This window comes from Limulus polyphemus, unplaced genomic scaffold (genome assembly GCF_000517525.1).
Source record: "Limulus polyphemus unplaced genomic scaffold, Limulus_polyphemus-2.1.2 Scaffold166, whole genome shotgun sequence".
NCBI lineage: Eukaryota > Metazoa > Arthropoda > Merostomata > Xiphosura > Limulidae > Limulus > Limulus polyphemus.
In genome coordinates this window covers 658,557-683,831 of record NW_013665776.1, presented here as the reverse complement: position 1 = coordinate 683,831, position 25,275 = coordinate 658,557, and the positions used below count along the sequence as shown (strand labels likewise).

General features: G+C 37.6%; 1 protein-coding gene across 1 annotated transcript in view; it reads right to left on the bottom strand.

The window, feature by feature from the left end:
* Positions 1–512: 512 nt before the first annotated feature.
* Positions 513–25,275, bottom strand: part of LOC106477488 (histone deacetylase complex subunit SAP18-like) — a 36,336-nt gene continuing 11,573 nt past the window's right edge. Inside the window, exons 2-4 of the mRNA XM_013938049.2 lie at positions 21,685–21,791; positions 3,046–3,327; positions 513–1,235 (exon numbers count right to left, since the gene is read on the bottom strand). Coding sequence (XP_013793503.1) covers positions 1,115–1,235; positions 3,046–3,327; positions 21,685–21,791 — 510 coding nt within the window. The 3' untranslated portion in view covers positions 513–1,114. The remainder of the gene's footprint in view (positions 1,236–3,045; positions 3,328–21,684; positions 21,792–25,275) is intronic.

Below are 25,275 nucleotides of genomic sequence, written 5' to 3'. Positions count from 1 at the left end.
TTCTGTAAGAGCATTCATTAATGAATACCATTTGGTATCTTTAACCTTATGTACACATGGGTTAAAGGGTCAAATCAGAGACAGGGAATGCTAGTTAGCAGTACCTGCCACCATAAGAGCTTTGACTTTGTACTGAATAATGGGATTGGTTAGTAATATCATAATGTATCCACAGTTGAATGTGCCAAATGTACTTGATGTCATCACAGAAGGAATAGACCTTCTGATCTGTAGCCCAGCAAACTAACTACTAGGCCATTTCTATAAAAAAATCAGCATTGCTCTTAGCAATAGTAAAAGGGCTCACTAGAGCTTTGTGTAACATTCTGATTAAATAGCAGATCTTCTATAGGTTACAAAAACTACATGGTAATTAATAAATAAAATGATATAGTACTGTTAGCAGCAGTGATGTAAATAAATTATAACTTTCTCTTTAGAATATTTCATAAGTGTTTTATATGTCAGTTCTACATTGACTTGAACAGATTAACAGCACACAGTTCTCAATATGTTCCATTAAATCAAAATCCTTTATTTCTATCCGTGTTGATGTGTTTCTCTCAAATTTAAAAGATTGACACACTAATATGCTGTTTGGAAATTTCTGTGAGACATTTCTAGTCAGTCCAGATTAACAAATATATGCAAATTACACCATGCAAGGTCAGCCTTTGCTCCCTCTCCCCCTCCAAAAGGCTTTTGTGAAATAATGCTCCTGGTCACAATCTTCTTGTGATGGATTCTCTGGTAGGATCTCTCTTACTGGCTAGTATAACTAATCATACAGTATAAGCAAGCTAGTCCTGCAATACTTTTTAAAATAGTGACAAAAATAAACAGATTGATAAAATCTTAAACATGCTTTTTTCATAAGAAACTGGTGAATAAAGCATCAGTAAATCTTTAAACCAGAAACATCCTGCTTAAAGTACTGAGGAATTAATCTTTTCAATTTCATAGTATTCCCTTTGAACCCTCAAGTATAGTATGCTACGTAGCAATGGAAAAAAAAAGTCACTAAAATCACTGAGTATCCAAATTCACAGTATGCTGTTGTATCCTTGCAAGCAAAATATTTTGTAGTGTATTATGCAACATCACATCTGGGGTTTTATTTTTTGCACATTGTGCTGCTAGGTTTTAGCTGTAAAGGCAGTAATGTTCCAAGGGTCAAGAGGTGCAGCCATCCAGGGTGCAAATCTATGGGAGGTGTAAGATCTGGGTTGATGCTCCTGTCATAATAAAGATAAAATAATTAAAAATTATCTTTAGTTCTTATAGGGTAGGAACAACTGTCACATCTAACACTTTTGTCCAATGAACACGAAATGGCAAGCATCATCAAACTACGACAAAGTAACTGACAAATTTTCAACCCTGAAATCTATATGAATAAATATGAGCAGGATACAGAAATCATGTCTAAAACTGTGTGTTTAATATTAGTGGTAATTAATTAACTATTAGCTGCTGTCTTTTAATGCCTTAAGTTGCCTATACCTTTGCAATTCATTGCAATGCAAACTGAAATAAATTTGTTATAATTTTGGGATCTAATTATCTATTGATCTTGACAATTTTGTGATTCTCTCTGTATAACTTATATGCAAATATGACTATTTGGGTTTTCCATTTGAAATCGTACGAAGATATGTAGTATTAAAAAAGTTCCTCTTAGATTTTGTATTTTTTTAGCATTATGTTAAAATGTTTTGGTTTTATCCATTCAAATTTGTACCTCTAAGCTATTCAAAATTAAAATAGTGAATTTAGACAAAAATGGTGCCAATCACCCACATTTAAATATATCACTATGCTTTTATGCAGAGCCATTCCAAGTCGATTGTGCAGCCAGCACAGAAAACATATACTGTCCCACCCACAAGAAGCATAACCTCAATGAGGATGAACATTATACATTGGCTACATTTATCAGAAGAAAATAAAAAAGGAGGTTTATCAATAATATTACACATAGGTTTCTATAGTCTATAATACAACTTTATAATATTAAAGCAATCACAATATATATTAATTGCAAATAAATTATCAGTTGATTTGTTTTTCTTTAGCATGGTGAGAAGCTTTATAAATACACATGAGAAAAATAATGAAAAAGAAAGAATGTTCAATTTTGAGTAACAGCATCCCTGATAAGACATTGTTATAAGCAATATTTTCAATGTTTTAATTTGGATTTTTGCTAGAGGGAGCTGTTAATATCTAGAATCCTGGGTACATTACAAATATGAGAATCAGTGAAGCACTTAGTTAGCAGAGAAGTTAAAGGGTATTCAGTGAATGATTCATATCGGTGTTTGTAGTGAGAGTTATCATACCTATTCAGTAACTTGATCGATTAGCTGTGGAATACTGTAAGTTTGTTTGCGAGTTAGGCACACCATTAGCAAGAAATTTTCTTTTGTAATGTTGTACTTGAACTTAGGCCTACAATTTGTGTCAAAGTGATGTACCCTGTAGAAATGTTATAAGAAATAAAGTAATTCACAACTGATACATGCATTATTTTTACCAAATAACCCACCCAATAACTGAGAGCATTACAGGAATGTAGATGGTAAACATGCAATTCATTTGTGCATATCTTATCGTGATTAAGAATACTGTTTCAAATTGGTAATGATATTTATCCTTTGCTTACTTTGGAGGGATGAAATGTTTCAAAGAAGTCAATCATTACAAATATAAATTAATTTTTTAACATTTTTCTGAAACGGAATAGAGAATAAAAACATTTATAAGTGCTATGCTAATACTCCAGTTTAAAATATATATAAATTAGTATTTAAAGCAGATTCCAATTAACTATACTGACACAAAAACAGGAATGTATTTTCAAGGTTTTGATTCTGTTATGGCCCAAAATAATTTAATAAATTCCAAATTCAGTTTTGTACATATGTGTGTCACAGAAAAAAAATGCACACCTGGTTTACAAACATGTCACAAGCATATTTATTGTTGAACAAAAATGAGATGAAAAATATGGTTTAAAAATCATCAAAATGAAGTCCTTAGTACCTAGATGATCGCCCTCGTCTGGATCCAAAAGAACCCCTGGGTGGTGGTGGAGAAATAGCTATATCCATAAAGTCACCAATCTGAAACCTACACTGGGAGAGGGTCTTATTATCGTCAACTCCCTTCTGCCCAGAGCAAGTACTACCAATGTCTGTCATCCTGCATCCTATACCACGATGATCAGGAATAACAAGAGCAAAGTCAAAATATGTCCCTTTACGCCTAGCATCTGGATTAACTTCCTTGACTAAACTTGTCAACTCTTTCAAAGTAGCATCCATCCTAGAGTTCAAGGAAAATAAACTTAGCTGAATGACTTTTTGGGAACCAAAAAAAATCATAAAAGTAAAACAATTAAACCATTTCAAATGCAATTAATAAACATATACAATGTATATAAAAAAAAAAGCAAGTATAAGCATGCATATATAAGAGTAATAGGTGCAAACATGTATACTGTTTGTAGAGTTGTTAATGTTTACATACATTAAAACTTACCAACTGCACCTTTAGATTTGTTACTTATAACATATGTTACTATTAACAAAAAGAATTACAATTTCTACTGTTTGTATACTTATACTCATCACTTATTCTATGTTTATTTATATCTTTCTCTCTACAAACATATAACAAGTTAATTCTAGAATTAATTCCAATATGCCCAAAAGAAATTAAATAATTAGTCATCTAGCAAGTGTAAATGTACATAATCAGTAACAGGTGTAAACATGTGGGCAATCAAGAAAAGGTGTAAAAATATACATAATCAGTAGCAATTGTAAGTATATGGGTAATTAACTGTATGTGTTCACACATGCAACCAACAGCAGGTGTAAGTATGTGAGTAATCCATAGCAAGTTTAAGTATGTGATTAATCACTAATGAGTGACTTGTAAAAATTCTTGTAGACATTCAACTCTTGTTTCCTTTTTTAAAGCTATACATGCATGTAAGGACTCAAACTACTAATGCCTACAACAAAAACAATGTTAAATAACAGTGCAGCTACCAATAATTGCTAAACTGTTTCATCGTGTAATTTACAAAATATTCAGAACATGTACATTTAATTTCTTGACAATACTGAACAATGAATTATATATAACTCTTAATAAGTCTGAGATTATCCACAAATAAAACCCTTTACATTGAATTAAAATTTAAATACTTTAAATATTAAAATAACACAATGTACAAGATTCACCCAAAATGGTATGATATAAAGTAGTCCTGGAAATAAAAATGTAGGCAAATTCAAAGACCAAAGTTTTATATTAATCATACTGCAACACACACAAAATAATATGATTTATAACACACACACACACACACACATATATGTATATATATATATATATATATATAACAATACTTTGCTATCCACCACTTATGACAATGGCATATAATCTAATTTTGAAATCAACCAAGATTGATTTTTCTAAAATAATACTATTTCCTGTATATTAAAAAAAAGCCAATAGCCAATACTATATGCCAATATTAACTTTAACATCATTATTGAACCATAAGAACATAAATACTTGTTTTATAAAAAAAAGTATGTCTTTGTGAAACAAAAGCTAAAAATCCTTTGGTGTAATTGTTATAATATAAGCTATAAACCGATGTGTTCATCACTTTAAATACAAACAAAATATATAAATAATGAATCTCAACAATCCTCTCAACATAACCTGCACATGAAAAGAAAAAGATACAAACCATCTTAACATCCAAGTACAGTCTGCATATAAAACAAAAACAAACAAAATACCTTCTCACAAACTTCTCATCTACAACAAAAATTATGTTAAATAACAGTGCAACTATTAATAATTGCTAAACTGTTACATCATGCAGCTTATAAAATTATCAAAACAAACACTCAAAGCTGATGGCATGCTCTCTTAGTGCTGAAGATGTCAGAGAACAAAGAAATTTTCTTTTTTTAGTGCCAGTGCTTTGTGTTTCTTACTGTTTACCTTCCATCATTCCAGAAGCTTGCCATTTTACCAATCAGTGAGTGGCTAACATATATATATGATCCTCTAGCTGAATCCATAATTTTCAGTTTTATTTGTTCCAAGCAGATCGGTGTATGGGTTAACTAATAAGTGTATTAATTTTGCCTTTTTTGGGGGTTTATTTCTTTCATCATAGTCTCTGTGCTGATGCTACAGTTTAGTTTAGTTTACTTTCTGCCTTTGAAGTACTGTCAATATCAAAATACTCTGCTTCTTCAATAAGCTATGTGCAAACCCTGCTTGGGATAGATAGAGATGAAAATATGCATGCTTTTCTGGCAGTGGTCAAGCAGACATGCATGTACAATAGTTTTAATGTATTCAGTTTCACAGAACCATTTGGTAAAGCTCTCCAGCATTATGTTACACAGTATACATTCCCCTATATGACTGTTCTTCTTTAAGTACCCATATGAGAACAGTGATACTGGGAATTATGCAAGATACACAAGCACCGGAAATTACCATTTCTAAAGTAATTTTTTCAACAGGAGTCAAAGTTTCAATCTGATTTGTGACAGTGTCCCACTGTTCAGCACTCAGGCATGAAAATAATTCAAATTAAGTGTAGTAAACATTAAATACACAATTCTGTTCTAGCATTCTCCATAACATGTGCAAAGACAAATTTCAACATGTTGACACTGACTTTATGCTGTGTTTGAAATGAAATGTTGCTTGTTTTAGTTTAGCCAGAATGTCCACCAATTAGAAACACCATCACTAGTTTTAGTACAATAATAGAGTACGTACATCAATTAAGTACATTCCTTTCATCTTGTTTGCTTCACTGCCTCTCTAAATTACATGTACTCAATTTGTAGTGATCTCTCAGTATTTCAGCATATCCATAAAAGTCTGTGACTTGTGCTCTTCAGTAAAAGATCCTTAAATTGGCTCTAAACTGATAACAGTTGACATTCTTTTCCATACTATCATTTCAGTGAGCAGTAAAACTCATACAGAAATACAGGTTTTACATCTAGGATTGCTACAAGGTTATGATGAAATATAAAAAAAAAAAGTACAACAAAAAATAATTTCATACATATGAATAATACTCCACATAAAACCCCAAAACACAAGTACATTTCCTTCATTTGCATTTTACAATCAGAACTTGAAAACACTATTTCACTCTACTGTGAAACATAATTCTGGAAATGTACCTCCTCTAATTTGTCAGAGTAAACCAAAAGTCAAAGTTTTTATTTGTTCTTATAATTCTAGCTGCCTTTCATAAATTACATCCTAGATTCATAATACAAACTAAGGGTCAAACTAAAGGTTAACATTTTGTTTCTCCCATTTTCAATTTGCCATAAGTTATAATGCCTAATACTTTGTAGCACTTATTCTCCTATAAGCCCAAGGTATTATTTTCATGTTTTTTTCAAACTTACATTTTGAGCAAATTTAAATTTACACTTTTTAAAAAAATCCCACATCTCAAAACATTTTTCTACAATCATAAATATAAAGCATTTCTTCATTAAAACGTTATGAAGAATTATGTATGATAAGAATTAAAACACAAAATAACTAACCTAATTTTCATACCTGAAAATATGTTTCTGATAGATACGATACTTTTTTGCACATAGTAGCTATCCCTTGCATGACTGCCTTTGAGATTTTGTGCAGGACTCCAGCCTTGAGCTATCTCCCACCTAAGATACAAGTTACTGGCATATTACATAATAGGTGGTATCCGGCACTAACTTGACATGGACACCCTTGCCCTACTTCCCACCACATTGTGTGACTAGAAACTAGTAATGGCAAGGGTTTCCTGTGCTCCACTCCATGACCAGTGGGGAGGAATTCACATTGGAGAGACACCAGAGGGTGCCTGGACCTAATCAGATCTAACCACCATAATGAAGAATGGAGAAGGTGCAATGGTTTACTACAAAACTTAATTTGAAAAGCTGGCAAGCACAGCCAAGGTGAATGGGGAGACACTTTCCTGGTTCTGCCTTTTTCCATGATAGTCCATGGAGAGTACAGTACACACAAACCACCATAGTGGTCTTGCAGAAAACCCCATCTCAACTGTGGGCACTTTAGGAGTCAGGACAGATGGGATTAACAATTTCCATTACCCTTTACTCAATGCAAGTTTAAAGAAGTAAGTATTACCTGTAAAGCAACATAGGCCATCAAATGGATTTTGAGAAATGAATAGGAGTACATTATAAACAGGTAAGGAAATAAAGAGGCACCTTTCCATTAAAGATGGTGAGTAAACTGGAGAATGGTGACTGGAGGGAGGCAAAGTCCTGAGGAAGACAAAACTGCCAGATAGTGGAAATAATAGGAGAAAAAGATGTTGGGTGTAGTCCACACTCCAGCCTGGAGGATTTCTTCATCCTCAAAAGTGTGAGGCCAGAGAGTGAGTGAAGTAGCAGATATAACATGATGAGACAAGATACAACCTGCAAGCATATCGATCTAGGGAGGAATAGATGATACAGATGAGCTAACAACTCCCTCCAGTAAGCATACAGAAAGAGAGATTCCTGGAAGAAGAGGGGAGCCCATGACAGGAATAAATGATTGTTGAAGCCAAGTATGCCAAGTAACATCTGACCATCCAAACTGGACACAAATGCAATCAGAGCCAGTACAATTAGAGGCCGAAGATCATGGAAGAGATATGGGAGAAAAGGTATATGATCCCTCCTAAGCAGCCCAACTCTTAGGAAGAAATGAGTGGTCAGGGAATAAAACCAAGGAAGATCTTTGAAATAATCTATGGAAAGCACCTAATGCATAAAGTTCAGATCTGTGATGACCACCAGCAAGAAGGAAATAGGCTTTAAGAGATAGATGGAATAAGGAGTGAGTGATCAAAAGGCCAGAGTACAAGTGCATAGAACCACACCAAGTTTCCAGTAAGACAAAGGAACTGGAAGAGAGAGATGATGAATTAGGAAGGACTAGAACAAAGCAGAAAGAACACGGCAGGAAAAGACAAAACCATAGCAAAAAAAAAAAGGCGAAAGATAGTCGACAAGTCCTCCCAATAGTCTGTGATAGTAGAAACTGACAATCCTTGATTGAATAACCAGGTAAAATAGGCTGAAAGGTGGTCAAAAGTAGGACATCCAGGTGGTAAAGGGCAGTGAATGGACCAACTGGGAAAAACACACTGCTTCTATTGACAGATAAAGAGACTGGAAGGGTGATATGAACAAGATAATAAAAGGGCTATGCAGCCAGAGAAACCTTACTGGTGAACAACACTCCTAGGTGAAAGAGAGAGATGAATGTGGTAAGGGTAATTGACACGAAGAAGAGGAAACCAAGACTGAATCAGCCAAAAATGTGGTACCAGTAGGACCCTACAAACAGTGTCATGAATCAATGCCAAGACACATGAGAGAATACAAAGGTGAGATTACTCATACAGAAAAAAAAAGCAAGCAAAGACAAGGTAGAAGACTAAACCCTGGCCAAAGTATTGAAAAGAACTAATCATAGATCCCCAGAAAAACTTTTGGGATCACAGTGTAGGACTTCAGGTAGGATAGAAAGAGAGAATAAGTAACAAAGGAGATGGACAAGAAAAAGTGTGAACACAGGAAAACTGAGCAGTAAAGAGTGTTACTGGAGACGGGGGTCAGTCCCCCAGTGAGTAGAAGGGACTCCAAATTGGAAAAAGAGAACAGCCATAAACCATGGCACAAAGGAGTTAAGGAAGACAAGGCATTTGAAAGTGGGAACAAAGCTGGAATGTGTCAACATAGACTTGTATGTCTGGAGAAGGAGGAAAAACCAAATAATCCTCAGCATGAGAGTCACGAAGTAAGTATCACGAAAAATTAAGATATAAAAAAAGAGAAAGTAAAGAACAAACCTGAGTAATCAAATACATAACAAGAGCTGGAGGAGAACTTTGTCCTCAACAGGTAAAGCAACAAAAAGGCATGACACAATGAACTATGGCAGTAATATCTTCCACATTCAAAGAGCCTCCCAGCAGCCACAGACTAAGTAAGGGTAGTGTTAGAAACATCACAAGAACCTCGAGAGGGGATAATAGTCACCATCACTTGAAAATTCAAGATTGTTGTAACAATTCTACTTATCAAATACATTTTATTTTAATTATTTAGTGATAATGTAACTTGAAACTGAAGTTAAAACAAACTAAAGGGAAACTAAAGAAAGTTAACAATCTGATAAGGCAGTGCAAATCTCATGAAATTGATTAAGTTTAAACTTAAAGAAACATGTCCATTAAAAACAGAGCAAAGGATAAAAATGAAGATATTCCAAATGCAAGTGCTTATGGGGTCCTACTGTGTTTGGAGGATGTGTTGCCCTTCTATTGGTGGAGGGCTGTTGTCGTACGATTATTAGATCATGCCCTAGTGTAGTTCATGTTATAACATGTCTTAGGTGGGAGATAGCTCAAGGCTAGTGGCACATGGAACTTTTCATAGGTAGATGCACAAGGAATAGCTAATGTGTGAAGAGATAAGCCTATCATTTTAAAAAATGAAGATTTACAGTATATTTTTATTTTAGTCACTTTTGTAAGTTATTATTATCTAACTTTAAAAGAAATTAGAATATTACTGTCTTATCACTACAATTACATTTAAAAGAGAGAGATCAATTTACACATAAAAGTACAACTCAGTCCCAAACAAGCAAGCATTTTAGAATAACTAATACAATAACTAAAGAAAATTGTGAAACTTAATCATGACTTTGTTTTTAATTATTAACTATTAAACATATACAGATTTTACTATTTAATATATTATAAAGTTTAAACATAAAGTCTAAAATTTATGATAAAAATCATATTAACTGCAGATTTTTTTTCTGATGTTAAATAAAGTTAGAATTATTACATAATAATTCCATAAAAGTTCATCAACAAATTTCAATCACAGGAAAGTAAATGGCACCTGTAAAGTGGCCAATTCAACTTGAAACAAAGTGACACAACTTGAAACAGTTAAAAAAACAAGTAAATTGCATGAAGTCTTTTATACTGAAATCAAATATTCTTTAAATGTAGTTAAGTACTCTTAGGAAGTTTTTTTAAGGAAGAATTGTAGGTATATTGATTTTCATAAAAAAAACAACATTTAACCCTCTTGCTACCGGTAGGTCAAAGTGTGCATGCCATGATTTTTTAAGAGTTACATTCACTAGTAGGTCAGAGTGTACCTGTCATAACTTTTTAAGAGCTACATTCAAAATTTAATTAGCTACTTTATCATAGTTATAAATAAATAAACTTGGTATCAAAATGTAGTATAAATCACATTTTAATATTATATAAGTTTTAAGTTCTCAATTTTATAAAGAAATATTTCAAAACATTTTCAATCTTCCCTAGTATGAAAATTGTGACCTTTGCTCTCTAGGGCTTCCCTCTTCTCTAATTTATCTACCACCCCTCTAAGAAGTATGTAATTCAACTTAGGTTACTCATATAGATATTACAAACACTAAATATAATGTTTATAGTCTTCAATCTTATTTGTTTATGGAATTATAAACTAGAAAATAGGATCCACTTGCCATGCCCACCTGTTACATCCTATCTTTCGTAAATTACCAATAATTCTCTCTGAAGTTTTACATGCATCATTTATCACCAACAGAAAGGCAAAGTTTTAATATATCTAATGACATATTATATTATGTTGTTTTCAGTACAGAGTATTTTATATTTCGTCTTCGGTCTGAGCATTCCTCTCGCAGTGGTCATATCGACAAACTTAAAGGTTCTTATGGCATAGTTAGAAAGATAGATAAATTATGATAGTCATAGGAAACTGTTTCTTTGTGCATGTTCTTATTCTATTTCTTAGGTGCATTATTTAATTAAGTAAATAAAAATTATTTATTGTACTAGTACCATTCATATAAAAAAGTAGGCTTAAATTTCATTGCAACTGACAGCAAAAAACAAGAGGTCACAGGCAAGTGATACATTTCTTTTTCATGTATATTCTTTATTATTAAACAAGTAAATAAAATGTACAAGTTAGAAACTCAATAGGTTAGATAAGGTTAGATTACGCAAGATAATGAAACAAAAAACAATTCTTCACAAGGTATGCTCGCGAGCATGTTGTGCATTACATCACTTAATACGGTAATGTGAGCTACACTTTCACCAAATGATTTACAACTTATGTGATGGGATCAAAGGGCAAAAAAGAAAACAATAAAATTATGTATATTAACATGAAAATCACTTTGCACTTGGAGCAGTTAACACTCTGACTTCATATACTCACAGATAATTTTTAGTAAAAGTACTTCATTTAGAAAATCTGATTTTTTGTGTACAAAAGACTTCAGATGTTTACGGAAAGCTTGCCAAATTTCATTAAGATAACACAAAACATATTAAAAGCTATAGTATGGAAGGTTAACATTTTCCTAATCTGAAAATGTATATCCAAGCATACTTACCTCTGCTGACACTTATAGCTATTTCTCGATCTTCATCTTTGCCATCTAAACATTGTGTTTGCTTGCTCCAGACTTTATATATCCCACTCGACTGCCCTCGACAATATCTAATTTGCAAAAGTTTACACTGGCCCTCACATGCTCTCTATGCAGGTACTGTATATAAGCACTGTATGTCGACGATATATTCACTTTTTGAGACTTACCCTATCCTGGTCACTAACACCGGCTCTTAGTGGGGAGGAAGGGAGCGAAAGTGTCAGCAGAGGTAAGTATGTTTGGAAATACATTTTCAGATTAGGAAAATGATAACTTCCAAAACATACATACCTCCACTGACACTTATAGCTAGAATCCCACATTGAGAAGGCAGTGGGGCTGGTGAAGGCATAGTTCATACAGAAAGCGTCTGTATAGAAGAAAGGTGTACCATGAGAAGTGGTACCCAAGCAGGGAAATCCACACTACATCCAGAACAGATATGTTCTTCACCCATAACTACAGAAAAGTGAAATGGGTGGAATATTACACAAGTAAGTACGATGAGGCAGCCCCAACCACGCAGCTGAGGTTCCACAACTTGGGCTAAATTTAAGGGGTCATGGTACCCAAATCCCCCATTTGTGGCAGGGGTAATTGTACCACAAATATGTTCATATCTTTGTGATAGGATCCCTACCAGCAGCCACGTAATGATGCATTTCAAACAACCAGATTCATGAAAGAAAGAAAGCAACACCAAAATGGACAATCTTTCTGATCAACTGAAGAAGTCCGAAAGGCAACATCCCAGGCTTGGACTGATGGCATCATATATGCCATACTCCACCTAAGGTCCAGAACTTATCCGGTCTGCATTTATAAACAGTCATTTTCATTCCCCAAGCAAGTGGGCAAGGATAATTCCACTTACCCATGGAATTATGGAGAGGACGTGGAACACTGTTCCACCAAGGGCTTAAGATGGGACCACTTTGCATTTGGAGTTTAGAGGAGATAGTGGACCCCCCTGCACGAACAACCTAAGACCCGATAGTGTTCATAAGAGGGTCTAAGAACACACCCACTGGATAGCTAAGCATCAAATCTGGACCAGTTTTATGAGTGGGCTCCCATGTAGGTTGGTCCTGCTCCTACCAACATCTGGGAAAACTTCTAGGGAACCAGGTGGGAGGGTCCCCAACTTCACCTTCTTCTCATAGAGTGCAGAAAAATTAACACTCAGAAGGAAAATCTTTTTTCAAGCAAGTGGGAACTGGGTGTGGTAAGGACTCCCTAGCTCCACTAGTAGTAATAGGGGGATGTGTGTGTGGTGGGGAGTCCTGAGGAACAGGTTTCCAGAGACAGTGCAACAGGTGAACCATGTTATCTAAGTTTTAAAAGCAAACCGATCTCAACTGATTCAGCTTTAAAATAGGCAAGGACTGGCAAAATCCCCATTAGCTTTACTCATGACAGTCCATTGGATTTGTATTGTGAGATAACACTACCATCCAGAATTGTGTCTAGATGGTCTTATGGAACATCTCATCTCGACAGAGCCTGTTGCAACCATAAACCGATATAAAGGTTGCTAGTGCAGAATTGAAATAAAACAAGCACACTTGACTGGGCAACACTTGCCATTGAGTGGGATCCAAAGAAAAGAAAGAGGGACCCTAGAAGAAAAAAGAAAAACTGTTAATCAGGTAAAATAGTTACACACCTCCTTGTTAAAATCTAGCAGAGGTAGTCAACACAGCCATAGGAGGAGGCAAAAATCCCACAGAAGAGCAAACTGCCAGATCACGAAGGTAATGAGATAGGAAAGTGTTGGGAGAAGTCCACATACAGGCCTGCAAAATATCCCCCAGAGAACAGTTCAGACGAGCAGACAATGACATTGATAGATGCCGAATCTGATGAGAAGTGATGAGGATCTACAAGAGATAACCCCAAATAGGCTATAGGAATCAACTCCCGAAGCCCCCTGGTTAATGTAGTGGGTGATAAATCCAGGGACACTGCAGGATCCCACTAAATAAAAAGCCAGTGTATTGGTCCCCTGAATAGTTCTGTACAAGTCACAGAACATCTAAGTGCTCTGACTAAACACAAAAGATCCAGGAATGATAGATTGTAAAGATGAGAAATGCCTGGGAAAAGAATAGGAAAAAGAATTTATTCCCTTCTCTGGCAGCAAGTGTGTTCAGTAGGAAGGATCTGTCTGGATAGAGCAAAAAATAGGTGGAAGGATAGAGAGTCTGCTGAACAGGGATGGCAAATAAATCAGAACAACTGCATCTGGAAGCTAAGAACAATAGAAATATACCTCAAGGGAAAGGAGATACAAAAAAGAGGAGGCCATAGGTTTGAAGGGATAAAGTAATAATGCATGAAAAAACAACTCTAAAGTCCCAATTAGGCAACTGTATGGGATGAAGAATATTAAAGGATCATAAAAAAGAGATAGCACAGGAGTAAAAAAACCTTCTTATACATAGAACAGCAAAAGGGAGCAGGGGAAGGATGCTGTATATAATGTAAAGTAGAAGCCAAACCTCACAAAAATCCATGTCAAAAAACTTGAAACTATGGAAACTGTTGGATGAAGTGGGTTGATGGCTCATCGAAGACACCACTGGCAACATGCAGTCCATCTCCATTGATAGATTGCCATAGTAGGTTGATGGAGGATATAGTCAAATAAATGGAAACTGTTCAGATTAAATCTATATGGTCAGGCAAAGGACTGCATAACTTCCATGCATGAAGCTGGAGTTGTTAAATATCTAGGTGTTGAATGTTGGACTGAGGTTGTCTCAACAAGGATGAATGAAGAGGTAGTGGTAAACATTCCTGGAGCAACTGAAGAAGAGGAAACCATGTCTGAGCAGGCCCAAAAAGGTGTAGACAAGAGAACCCAACATGCTGTGAAATGAATCATGGACAAGAGTCTGGGTAAGAGATGAATAGGAGGAAAGGCATACAAATGGAATCCTGTCCAGTCTTGACTGAAAACATCTATTGCCAGAGCTTGTAGATGTGGAATTGGAGACCAGAACTGTAGGCTAGCATTCCAATGGGTTGCAAAGGTGTCTACCATCAGAGAGCCAAACTGAGAACAAATCCATTGAAAGATCACCTGATGGGGTCGATAAAGGTGATCTGCTATCAATATAATAACCCCTGGCATGACAGGCCAAAAGATGGATGTCATTGGAATGAGCCAAAAAAGAAGAAGATCCAAAGCCTGAAAACCAAGACCTCAAGAATGAGAACTTTCCTGACAAGAAAGATATGAAACCACTGTGGTGTAGTCAGAATGAATCATGACCATTTTGTTGTGCATGAGAGGAAGACCTGGAATCATTGCTAGATGTACTGCAAGAAGTTCAAGAATGTTGATATGCAGGGTAGATTCATAGTTGGTCCAAATACCCTGGAATGCATACCCCAGAAGAAAGGCACCCCATCCATGAAGAGATGGATTTCCACATGAGGAGTTGGGATCCAGACCCTGATATTCATGTTGTTTCTGTATAGTTACCACTTGAGTTCTTCAAATTGTTTGAGCAAAGAGACTGTGATCCAAAGGATTGGTATGCATGAGCAACTGGCTGCAAAATGACCACTGAAGGGATCTCATATGGGCCTGATCCAATGGTATGAGGAATTCTAGGGAAGCCCAAAGCCCCAAAACAGACACAACTATCCATGCAGTGGGAGAAGGTGATATAAGCAAATGCCTGACAACCCCTTCCCTAGCATGAAGTCTGAAGGGAGAAGGTTGAGCTCAACTCAAAGTGTATTGAAAAACACCCCAAGATAGGCCATTTTTGGAGTTGGTGAGAGAATGGGTTTTACAACCTGATATGAAGTCCAGCTTTCTGGATTTGGAAAAGAGAATCTGTGGATGTAGTGTGGCAACGTGACAGATTGGTGCCAAAAGAAGTCAATCTTCCAAATAGTGATGTGTGCACAAACCCAGAAAATGAAGATGCTGCTCTAAAAATTGTACTACTTGGCAAAAAACATATGGTGCTGAAGCAAGTCCAAACGGGAGAGCTTGGAACTGCTACATCTGGTCCTTGTGCCAAAAATGTAGAAATTGATGTGAAAACTCTGCTATGAGGATGTGAAGGTAGGTGTATGTAACATCAAACTTAACGATCCAAAGATCTGGTGTGAAGTGCCATTACAGTTGAAGAAAAGATTCCATGGTGAAATGATGAGGCTGTAGGAAGAGATTGAGTCAAAACAGATTGATGATAAGATGCCAATCTCTAGTGTTCTTGGTCACCAGAAAAAGACGAGAATAGAATCCTGGATGAATGAAATCAGACCTTCTGAATGGATAGAAACAGACGTCACTGGCATCATCCTGACTTTCTGAAGATCCCCGAGAGTATGGATGGAACTGATTCTCTAAATCTATAGGATGAGGTGTCAAAGGTGGGGGCTGAGAGATGAGAATGATCAAGAATTACCCATTGGAGTAGAGAGGAGGTGAGCAGCCAATGATGATAAAGAAAACTGGAAATGTGGCATATAAAATCCAAAGTTTCAAGGACTCCAGCAAACTAGTTAGGCCAAAAAAGGTGCACATCCCAGAAATCATGAAGAGGATATCACAATACAGTAGTAAAAGTTAAATGAATCCGTGAAAATGGAGATCTGGTAAGGGGAATAACAGGTTCTAGCCTGGAACCCCACAGATCCAACAACAAATCCAACTGTTGAGTGTCCAAATATACTACAGCCACATGATGATAAGCCAGGCATGTTGTTCTTATAAACAAGGGGAGCAAGGCATAGCAATACTCTCTCGTAATTGCATTGCAAAGATCCCAGCATACACAGCAATATCAGGGGAAGGAGGAAAAACAAAGTAATCCCCCCAAGATCTATCTGACAACAAGGCTGTGTAGACTCAAAAGCAAGGGGTGAATCCCCAAAGCTTAACAAACTTGCATAACTAACTGCAGAAATAAGGCAGAAACTGGCCAATCAGATGAGCCCTCAGTAGAGGCAGCTCTAGTGAAAGAAAAGGCAGAAAACAGTGTCTAAATTCTCCCCGCTTAATTGAGGTTCATGATGAAATACCAATTCTGAACCCCTGAGGAAAACCCCTGGGCCACATGAAGGACTCCAACTCATCCCAAATCAGGTCATGGTCAGCCTCCACTGAGAGTGGAACCCCCCCTCCCTGACCACCGACTACCACCAGACAACAAGAGGAATGGATGAGGTCTGGTTAACCCTAGTGCCAGAAACTGTTACATGGGAAGTCATACCCACATTTTCTTTTTTAATTGCAAAAGAAAACCAACAAAATATTGACAAGAAAAAAAAGACACCAGACTACTGTCAAAATGCTTCAAAAGAAAATGTTAACCACAAGAAATAACTCCTATTGCTAGCACTTTATTGAGAAAAAGTGTTTATATTGTCAACAAAACAGTGCTTATACACAGTACCTGCATAGAGGGCACGTGAGGGCCAGTGTAAAGTTTTGCAAATTAGATATTGCCAAAGTCAGTCAAGTGGGGTATAAAGACTAGAGCAAGCAAACACAATGCTTAGATGGCAAAGATGAAGATTGAGAAATGGCTACAAGTGACAGTGGAGATATGTATGTTATGGAATTATAATTTTCCTATACTGAAAATGTATTTCCGATAGGTACTTTCATCTTTTCACAAGATTAACTTTTCTCATTTTGTACCGCTCTCTATATGCAAACGTTTTTTATGATGCATGCCACAAGCCTTCCACACTCCACCAATTGGAATCAAAGTTCCAACACGTTTCTCATGCAAATAATCAAGCATAATCTCTCCACCAACAGGAGAGCACTACTATCACGTGATGCATGTGACTCTCTCTATGCACCACTACCAAACAATCACTTCAAAATTTAGCAGAACACATAAGCACTGGAAGATTGTGGGGAGGAGGGGAGGAACTGTGAGAAAAGGGAAGTATGTATTGGAAATACATTTTCAGTATAAAAAAATTATAACTTCTGATATGGTACTTCCCTTTGCTCACAAGGTTAGTTAGAATCCCACATTGAAAAGGAAGAGGGACTGGTGTGAGGGATGAGCAGATGTGCTCCCTGAAAGCATCCAAAGGATACTTCTTAGATGATCTGAGGAGAGGCACTGCTCCACTTCTGAACCAGGTATCTTCTCATCATGAACAGCTAGGAACAAACATGGGGAAAAGGAAGGAAGCACATGAGAGTGGGAGAGGATAAGTCAGGAAAGTGATCCCAACCACATAAATATAGAAATTCAATCCCACAGAAGTAAAGTGGGTAATGGCCTGCTAGATGGGTTCCACATAGATGGCTATAACCATTCAGTTCACACTAGGGTGGTGATGAGTTGCTGGTGTAGATGGCGTAACATCCACCAGATTGAGTGACACCTACCATGGATTGAGACATATAAATGTAGTTCACACCTTCAATTGGGTGCCCTCATCCTACCCTCTCGTGGATGTCGGTACCCAGTGAGGAGGTTTTGGATGTAGTTGACTTACTGAGGATGGCCTGTCCCACCCTAGCCATTCTACACAATGGGATGCATTTTAAGTGGTAAGAACTTCCATACTCCACTTGAAGAAGGGGGGGAAAGAGCATTGGAGAGTCCAGGGAATGGCTACATTCGGGACAAATCAGGACAAGGGTAGAGATAAGAAATAGAAGGAAGAGAAATGGATGCCAAGGTCCTGGGAAGGAAGGAACAATCTGGATAAAGTAGAGGATACCTTTGGTGGTACAGTGTGCAAGTGACATTGATGGCAAATAGATCCAATCGACAATGCCAGCAGGCCAATAGGAGAAGGCAATACACCTTAAGGGATTGGTAAAACAAAGAGCACAAGGCAATGGGCTCAAACTTAGGTAAAGTAAGGTAATGGAGTACCACATTAATGTCTCAATCTGAAAGTACTGGATGCCTAGACAGCCAATATATCAGAAAGGATGGATCAAAATGGCAAGGACAGGGAAAAGAAAGACCCTGCAGTAACGAGAAAACTAGAAATATGGGATAGGGCTGCCCAATAACCTGATATTGAGGAGACCAAAGACCCCTTCTCAAAAAGCCATGTAAGAAACATGGAGATACCAGCTACGGTAGGATGAGAAGCTGGGATACCCCGAGCAAGGGTCCAGGTGCAAAAAATGTTCCATTTCTGCTGATACACAGCCATGGATGAAGATAAACAGAATGAGCTAAATGAAATTCCACCAGATATCCTCACCAGGGACTGGACAAAAACCAGGTGTGAAGATGGAGGTGCAGAATGCAGAACTGGTGACTGGGGTTGATGAAGAAGGTCATAGAATAAAGGTTGAGGGACAGTGGGGAACAGCTGTAGTGAAAGTAATCAAGGAAACCACAGTTAAGCAGGCCAGTAAAGAGCAATCAGAAGGATTTTGCACAGAGTGGTATGGATGAGGGAGACTACCCAATGAAGGTATCTAAAGTGAAATCTCGAGGATGGGGAACCAGGGACCAAAACAAAGGTAACTGGTGAATGGCAAATTCGTCAATATGAGGAATACCCCACTGATCACAAAGCCACCAAAAACAAGGGGGTGAAAGGACCACTCTGTTGGGTAAACATAGTTGTGTCAGGAAAGATCTGTCACAAGTTTGAAAGCACTCGGTACGTGACACACCATCAAATGACTGTAATGGTTGTGGACCTAAGATAAAAGATCCGATGTAAGAAAACAATGGGATCTCAACCAGGTACCACCACTGTTGAATTGTCAGAATGGATCATGACCAGACAATCTCTAGAGATGGGATGAAAGTGATCCAAACCCTGAGTTTGTGGACATCGGTATGAAGAGAACATTCCCTGACAAACTAATGAGCTGAAGCCTCCTGGTGATTGACCCATGCACCCCAGCCCTGAAGGGATGTATCTGTGAACAGATGTAAATCTGGCCACAGAAAAGGAAGTGGGACACCTGCCAATGTACGAGTTTTGTCCAACCACCATTGGAGATCATCCACAATGTAGGAAGGAATGGTTATAGGAGCATCCAAGGGATCCTGATCAAGGTTCCATTGGTCCTGGAGAACCCATTGAAGAAATTGCATATGAGCCCGACTGGGGTGTGAGAGGAGCGATATCCCCAAAAGCAATAGAACCCCGTGAGCAGAAAGTGAAGGAGCAGACAGGGCTTTCCAAATGGCCAGTTCCATAGAACAGAGCCAGAAAGGAGAAGATTGGGCCCTACTGAGAAAACACCCAGATTAACGAAGTTCTGGGTAAAATGAAGGAAGCACTTCTCCAATTTGATCAATCAGCCCACCCGAGCAGAATCGAGAAGGAGCTGACAAGTATGACAGGCCAACTCCCATTCAGAATGAGCAAGAAGAAGCCAGTTGCCAATGTAAAAGTGAAAGCACAACCACAGAGCATGAAAATGTAGAGTGCAAGTTTACACAACCCAACAGAAAATGTACAGCACTGAAGCCAGCTCATAGGGTAGGGAGAGAAATTGGAACAAAGCCCCATGATGTACAAACCAAAGATAAAGGACGAGAATGCTCCGATATGGGAATATGCAGATAAGCATTGGAGGTGTCAATCTTGGTCATCCAAAAACCTGAAAAAAATCTCATTGAAGAGTAAGGTAGAATTCTATGGAGAAGCATGGGGTGTGAACATATCAATTGAGAAGGGACATGTCGATGGGAACTACAAACAGGGAGAGTAAACCCTCCACCAAAATGCATGGAGCAGATTCGATAGACTGTTTTGTCAGGAGGTCTTACATCATCTCAGATAGATGCTGGCATGACAAGAGATCCCGATGAGGAGAGAAGGAAACAGGCACATGGGACAAGGGTAAGAAAAGGTATGACGAATCCCCCAAAGACTCTGGAAATGTGTCAAACAGGAAACATCTCAAAAACAGGATCATACAAAGGTCCCATAGATAAGAAGCTGGGAAATGGGCCCATGACAATATGGCATCACGACCCAAAATACCCCAACAACAAATAAACGTTTGTAGGGCAGGAGCAAAAGAGGACAGGTGGTCCAATGTGGAAGTGAGAAGGGAGAGGGCATCCCCAGAAAACCCCTCAGGGTTCCTGCAAGGAGAAATACTGCAAAAAAGTCATCAGGGTAAGAAGAAGGCAGGAATACTAAGCACCCCTCAAACAGGCAAAGCTGAACCAAACAACAGTTGGTCCATATATGAACAGACAGCCCTGTGATAAATGAGGGCATACCAATTCAAAGCCTGCAGGGACAAGGCATACTAATGCTCAGTGTGAACCCGAATATCAGGGGATGGGGGAAACTAAATAAGGTTGGGAGATAGAATAATGTAATAGGAAAGGACATGAGTCATAAGAAATAGGAGAATGAGACAAAACATCACATACCTGAAATATAGAATCCAAGAAAGCCGACGAAGGCCAAACAGAATCTTCAGGTAGGGTTTGGGAAGACAGCAAAATCAGGGGGGGCAAACGATCAAAATCCTTGTCAGCCTAGGCTCGAAAGGCTCAGGAGGAAAATGGGCAACAGCAGGAGAATCAGACGAATGAGATGTACCCAAAGTGGTAATATTAACTTCAGAATTCATGCTTGATATCAAACAAACAAGCAAAACATGGGCAAATCAAGCACTTTCATAAAATAAAGTGACAAAAATTCTTTAAATAAATCAAATTAAGTTAAACTACTTCGAGAAGTATTGAACAAAAAGAAAGACATCTGAACTCAAGCACTGCCAAACGAGAAGTGATGGTTCGGTAGTGGTGCATAGAGGGAGTCATGTGCATCACATAATAGTAGTGTTCTCCTATTGGTGGAGAGATGACGCATGATGATTTGTATGAGACATGTTGGAATCTTTGATTCCAAAATGGAGGGTGCAGAAGGCTTGTGGCATGCATTATAAAAAAAAACTCACAGGAAAAGTATCAGAAACTCTGATGGTTACTTTGAGTTGAAAGGCTGCTCACATTGACCAAGGCCATAGCAACAGGGTTAACCTCTGGTCTTGTGCATACAATTACCCCAGGTTAAACAAGATAAGGATAATACCTTAAAGAAACAGGAAATGGGTCTAGAAGGTACAGTTTGTCTAAAAGCTGATCAGAAAATGCTTTCAGTAGAAAGTGATATTAGACTCACCAGGTATATATCTGAAGTTCATTGGCTGGGACATTTCCTCTAGAATAGTCACTCAAAGGATGGTGTCTGCCTGTGCTGATAAAAACCCTCAGAAGAAGAGGGCATGTCTACAAAAAATAATATATAAATATAAACAGCTAATAAATTGGTTATATGTTTGTAAATAACTTCAACTTCTGTGTTTAAACAGACTTTAATGGACATAAATATACATATACATAATAGGGGTTGGAATTATGCAAAACACTGCCTAATTCACAACATATACACACACATACAAATGTACACAGTTCTGGAAGGTATGTGCATTAGGCATATGTGTATACAAACTATAATTAATTGCACATGTTCAGTACTCACTAAATCTAACTAAGTTTACCTCCTGTTAAGTCGTAGAATAAAATTTATATATCATTCAAACAGATATATTTAACACAACAACATTTTATGTTACTCCATACTCAGTGAGGATTCTGGAATAAAAGAAGTATTTCTTGTGAAGAAACACTAGCCATTTTATAGGTTCCTGGGTCTTTCATTTCTGTTTGTGTTTCTCTATTTTTTTTCTCAATTATCAACAATTCACCTCCACAGAGCTTCTACGAACATTGGAGAATGGTGAATGGAGGGAGATGAAACCCAGAGGCTAACAAGACCACAGTGACAGTATGATGTATGGTATTGTCTATATTTCCACATGTAGGATTTCATCCAGGGGACATCAAAGGCCAAAAACAATAGAAGCAGTGATATGATGAACTTGATAGGAGGTGACATTAAAAAGACAGAAAGTCATCTCACAGGGAAGAATAGACAAGACAGATGATTTGCTTAACCCGTCTGGTTAAAGAGGAAGGAGATAAATCTCAATAAGTAGATGGATCTCATGGAAAAAAAGATGATTTTGAGTGCCTCTAAAGGAAGCTGTACAAGTGAAGTAACATTATACTACACACACAAGACAAAGATTATCAGGGTCTTATCTACTATATATAGAAAAAATTAAAAGGAAGATGATTGAAGAAAATATCTGATCCCCCTCTAAGGCAGCCCAAGTATTGAAAAGAAAGTGGTAGTCTGGAAATAAAAAAAATCAACCTCTCCCTGAGAAAAACAGTGCAGGAGGCATCTAAGGCAAAAATATATAAGTAACATCTATCATAAGCAAGAAGAAAATAAGTCTTAAGAGAAAGATGGCATAGGGAACAAGTGGTTAAATGCTTGAGTGGAGGACTTTTGAGGGTCCTCAGAACTAAAAATGAGGTTCCAGTCTGGATGAGGAACCAAATGAAAAGGATGACTGGTTAGGAAATCCCTGAAAAGGTCTGTAAAAGCCAAAAAAAAATAAAAAATAAAAAGGAGAATGGTCCATGAAAAGATAGAATGTTGTTGATAAAGCTGCTTTGTATCCAGAGTTCATAGAAGTAGATAGATCACTTTCAAAAAGTGAGATAAAAAGGAAGTGAGATTATCAAGTTGTACAACATGGGGAAGGGACTAGTGGATGGACTAATATTGATAAACCATTCACTTGCACTGATATACCAAATAAGTGGATAGCCAACAACAGCAAGAGAATGTGCTACTCTGAGAGAAAACCTCCCATTTACCAAGGGACTGGACAAAAGCCATCCATGAAGATGAAGGTGAATCATGTTGTGGTGGAAGTTGTATGTCCGAGCTGACCTACAACTTCGACAAATCCTGACACATTGTCCACTGAAGGGCTGTAGAGTCTGGGATTGTTGATCAAAGAGTGGAAGCATGGCGCTGAGGGGTGTTGAAAAGGCCTCAATAAGAAGACACCCAAAGTGGGAAAAAAATTATTGAAACACCAGAAGAATGTAAGGATCACCCTATTGGGAGGATCCAGTTTGGTTTCTACAGCCAATCTACTACTAATTTCAAAGCTCCCAGGATGTGGTTAGTCAACAACTGGATATGATGGTCATGGACCTAAAGGAGGGACTCTAATGTGGAAAGTAGAGGTCTTGAAAGCAAGTACTTTCTTATCAAGAGATGAGAGAAACTATAGTGGAGGTATCTGAGTGGATCATAAAAAAATGTTCAGGAAGAATATGGTGGCCAACATTTTTAGGATATCAATGTGAAGAGGTCAATCCTCTGGAGATCAAACACCAGAAATATTGAAGGTGTCCATAACTACTCCTCACCAGGACAAAGAAGTGTCTGTGAATGGATGCAAGTCAAGAAAAAGAGGTGACTAGGGTTGTGGAAAAAATCCAGCCACCATGAAAGGAAGAGATGAAAAAATGGAGGAAGATAAACAAGAGAATTTAGTGGATCTCTGGATATATTCTACTGAACACCCAGAGTCCACTGAAGGAGATGCAAGTGAGCATGTCCAAAGTTAAGAGACTCAATAGAAAGGCTAACTACCCAAAAGAGACAGAACTTCTTTACTGGAAGAGAGGGAAACATGGGAGGTTCAGCAACCAGAAGCTCCATGTCTCGGAAATGTAAAGGAAAAGACTGGGACTGCCCAGCAAGCAAAATGATACAGATCCCAAAATAAATCAGACACTGAGTTTAGTTGAATAATGACATGGTGAATTTTACCAGCAAACCCAAAATAAGATGACTGCTGAAAAAGATGGGAGGTCACAGCAGAGGATAAAATGTAGTATGTTTTTTTATTTCTATTTTAAAGCAAAGCTGCATTGGGCTATCTACTGTGTCCACAACTGGGAACTGAACCCAGTATTTTAGCATTGTAAGACCTGAAACATGCTGCTGTCCCACCAAAGATACTTAAGATGGAGTGAGGAGGAGCCAATCATCAACATAATAGTGAAAAAGCAAACTCAACAAGAGCACCTTCCATGCAAGTGCCCTTACGATCTAGTTCAAAACATATGGGTCTGTAACTAACCCAAAGGGAAAGGCCCTGAACTGAAAAATCCAATCATTGTGGGCAAAACAATGGAAGTAATGATTGGCAGAATGAATTAAATGGTGGAGAAAAGTGTCCATGGAACATGGTGTTTCACAACCCAAGAGAGATCACCTATTGGAAGAATAGATACCAGGAATGAGCTACAGGATAGGGGTCAATCTATAGAACAAGATACCTGCTGGATCCCCATGGACTGAGATAAGCAGGAAAGGATAGTGAGCAGAAAGATGACTGCTGAAAAGCTGCTTCAGCTCGAGTTTGCAAGGTATGAGTGACTTCCTAAAAAACTCCTTTTGAAGGAAGGGTGTTAAGTAGTGTTCCCTGAGATAGGACTCTGAGAATTGAGTTCCAAAAAGCAAGGCATCCAAATCAAGCATATCTCACAAATAAAGAAACCAACAGAAATTCATTCAGCCCTTTGAAACAAAGAAATTAGCCCAATCTAAATATGATCCCTCACATCCCTGAAATTATCCAAAGTTAACATTTTCCTAATTTGAAAATGTATTTCCCATAATACTTACCTCCACTGACAGCTATTTCTCAACCTTCAGGTTTTTAACTTCGGCCATCTAAGCATAGGTCTCGCTTGCTCCAATCTTTTATACCCCACTTGGCGATATTTGTATTGTGATATTCTCCAACCAAGTCAATGTGCCCTCTATCCTGGTACT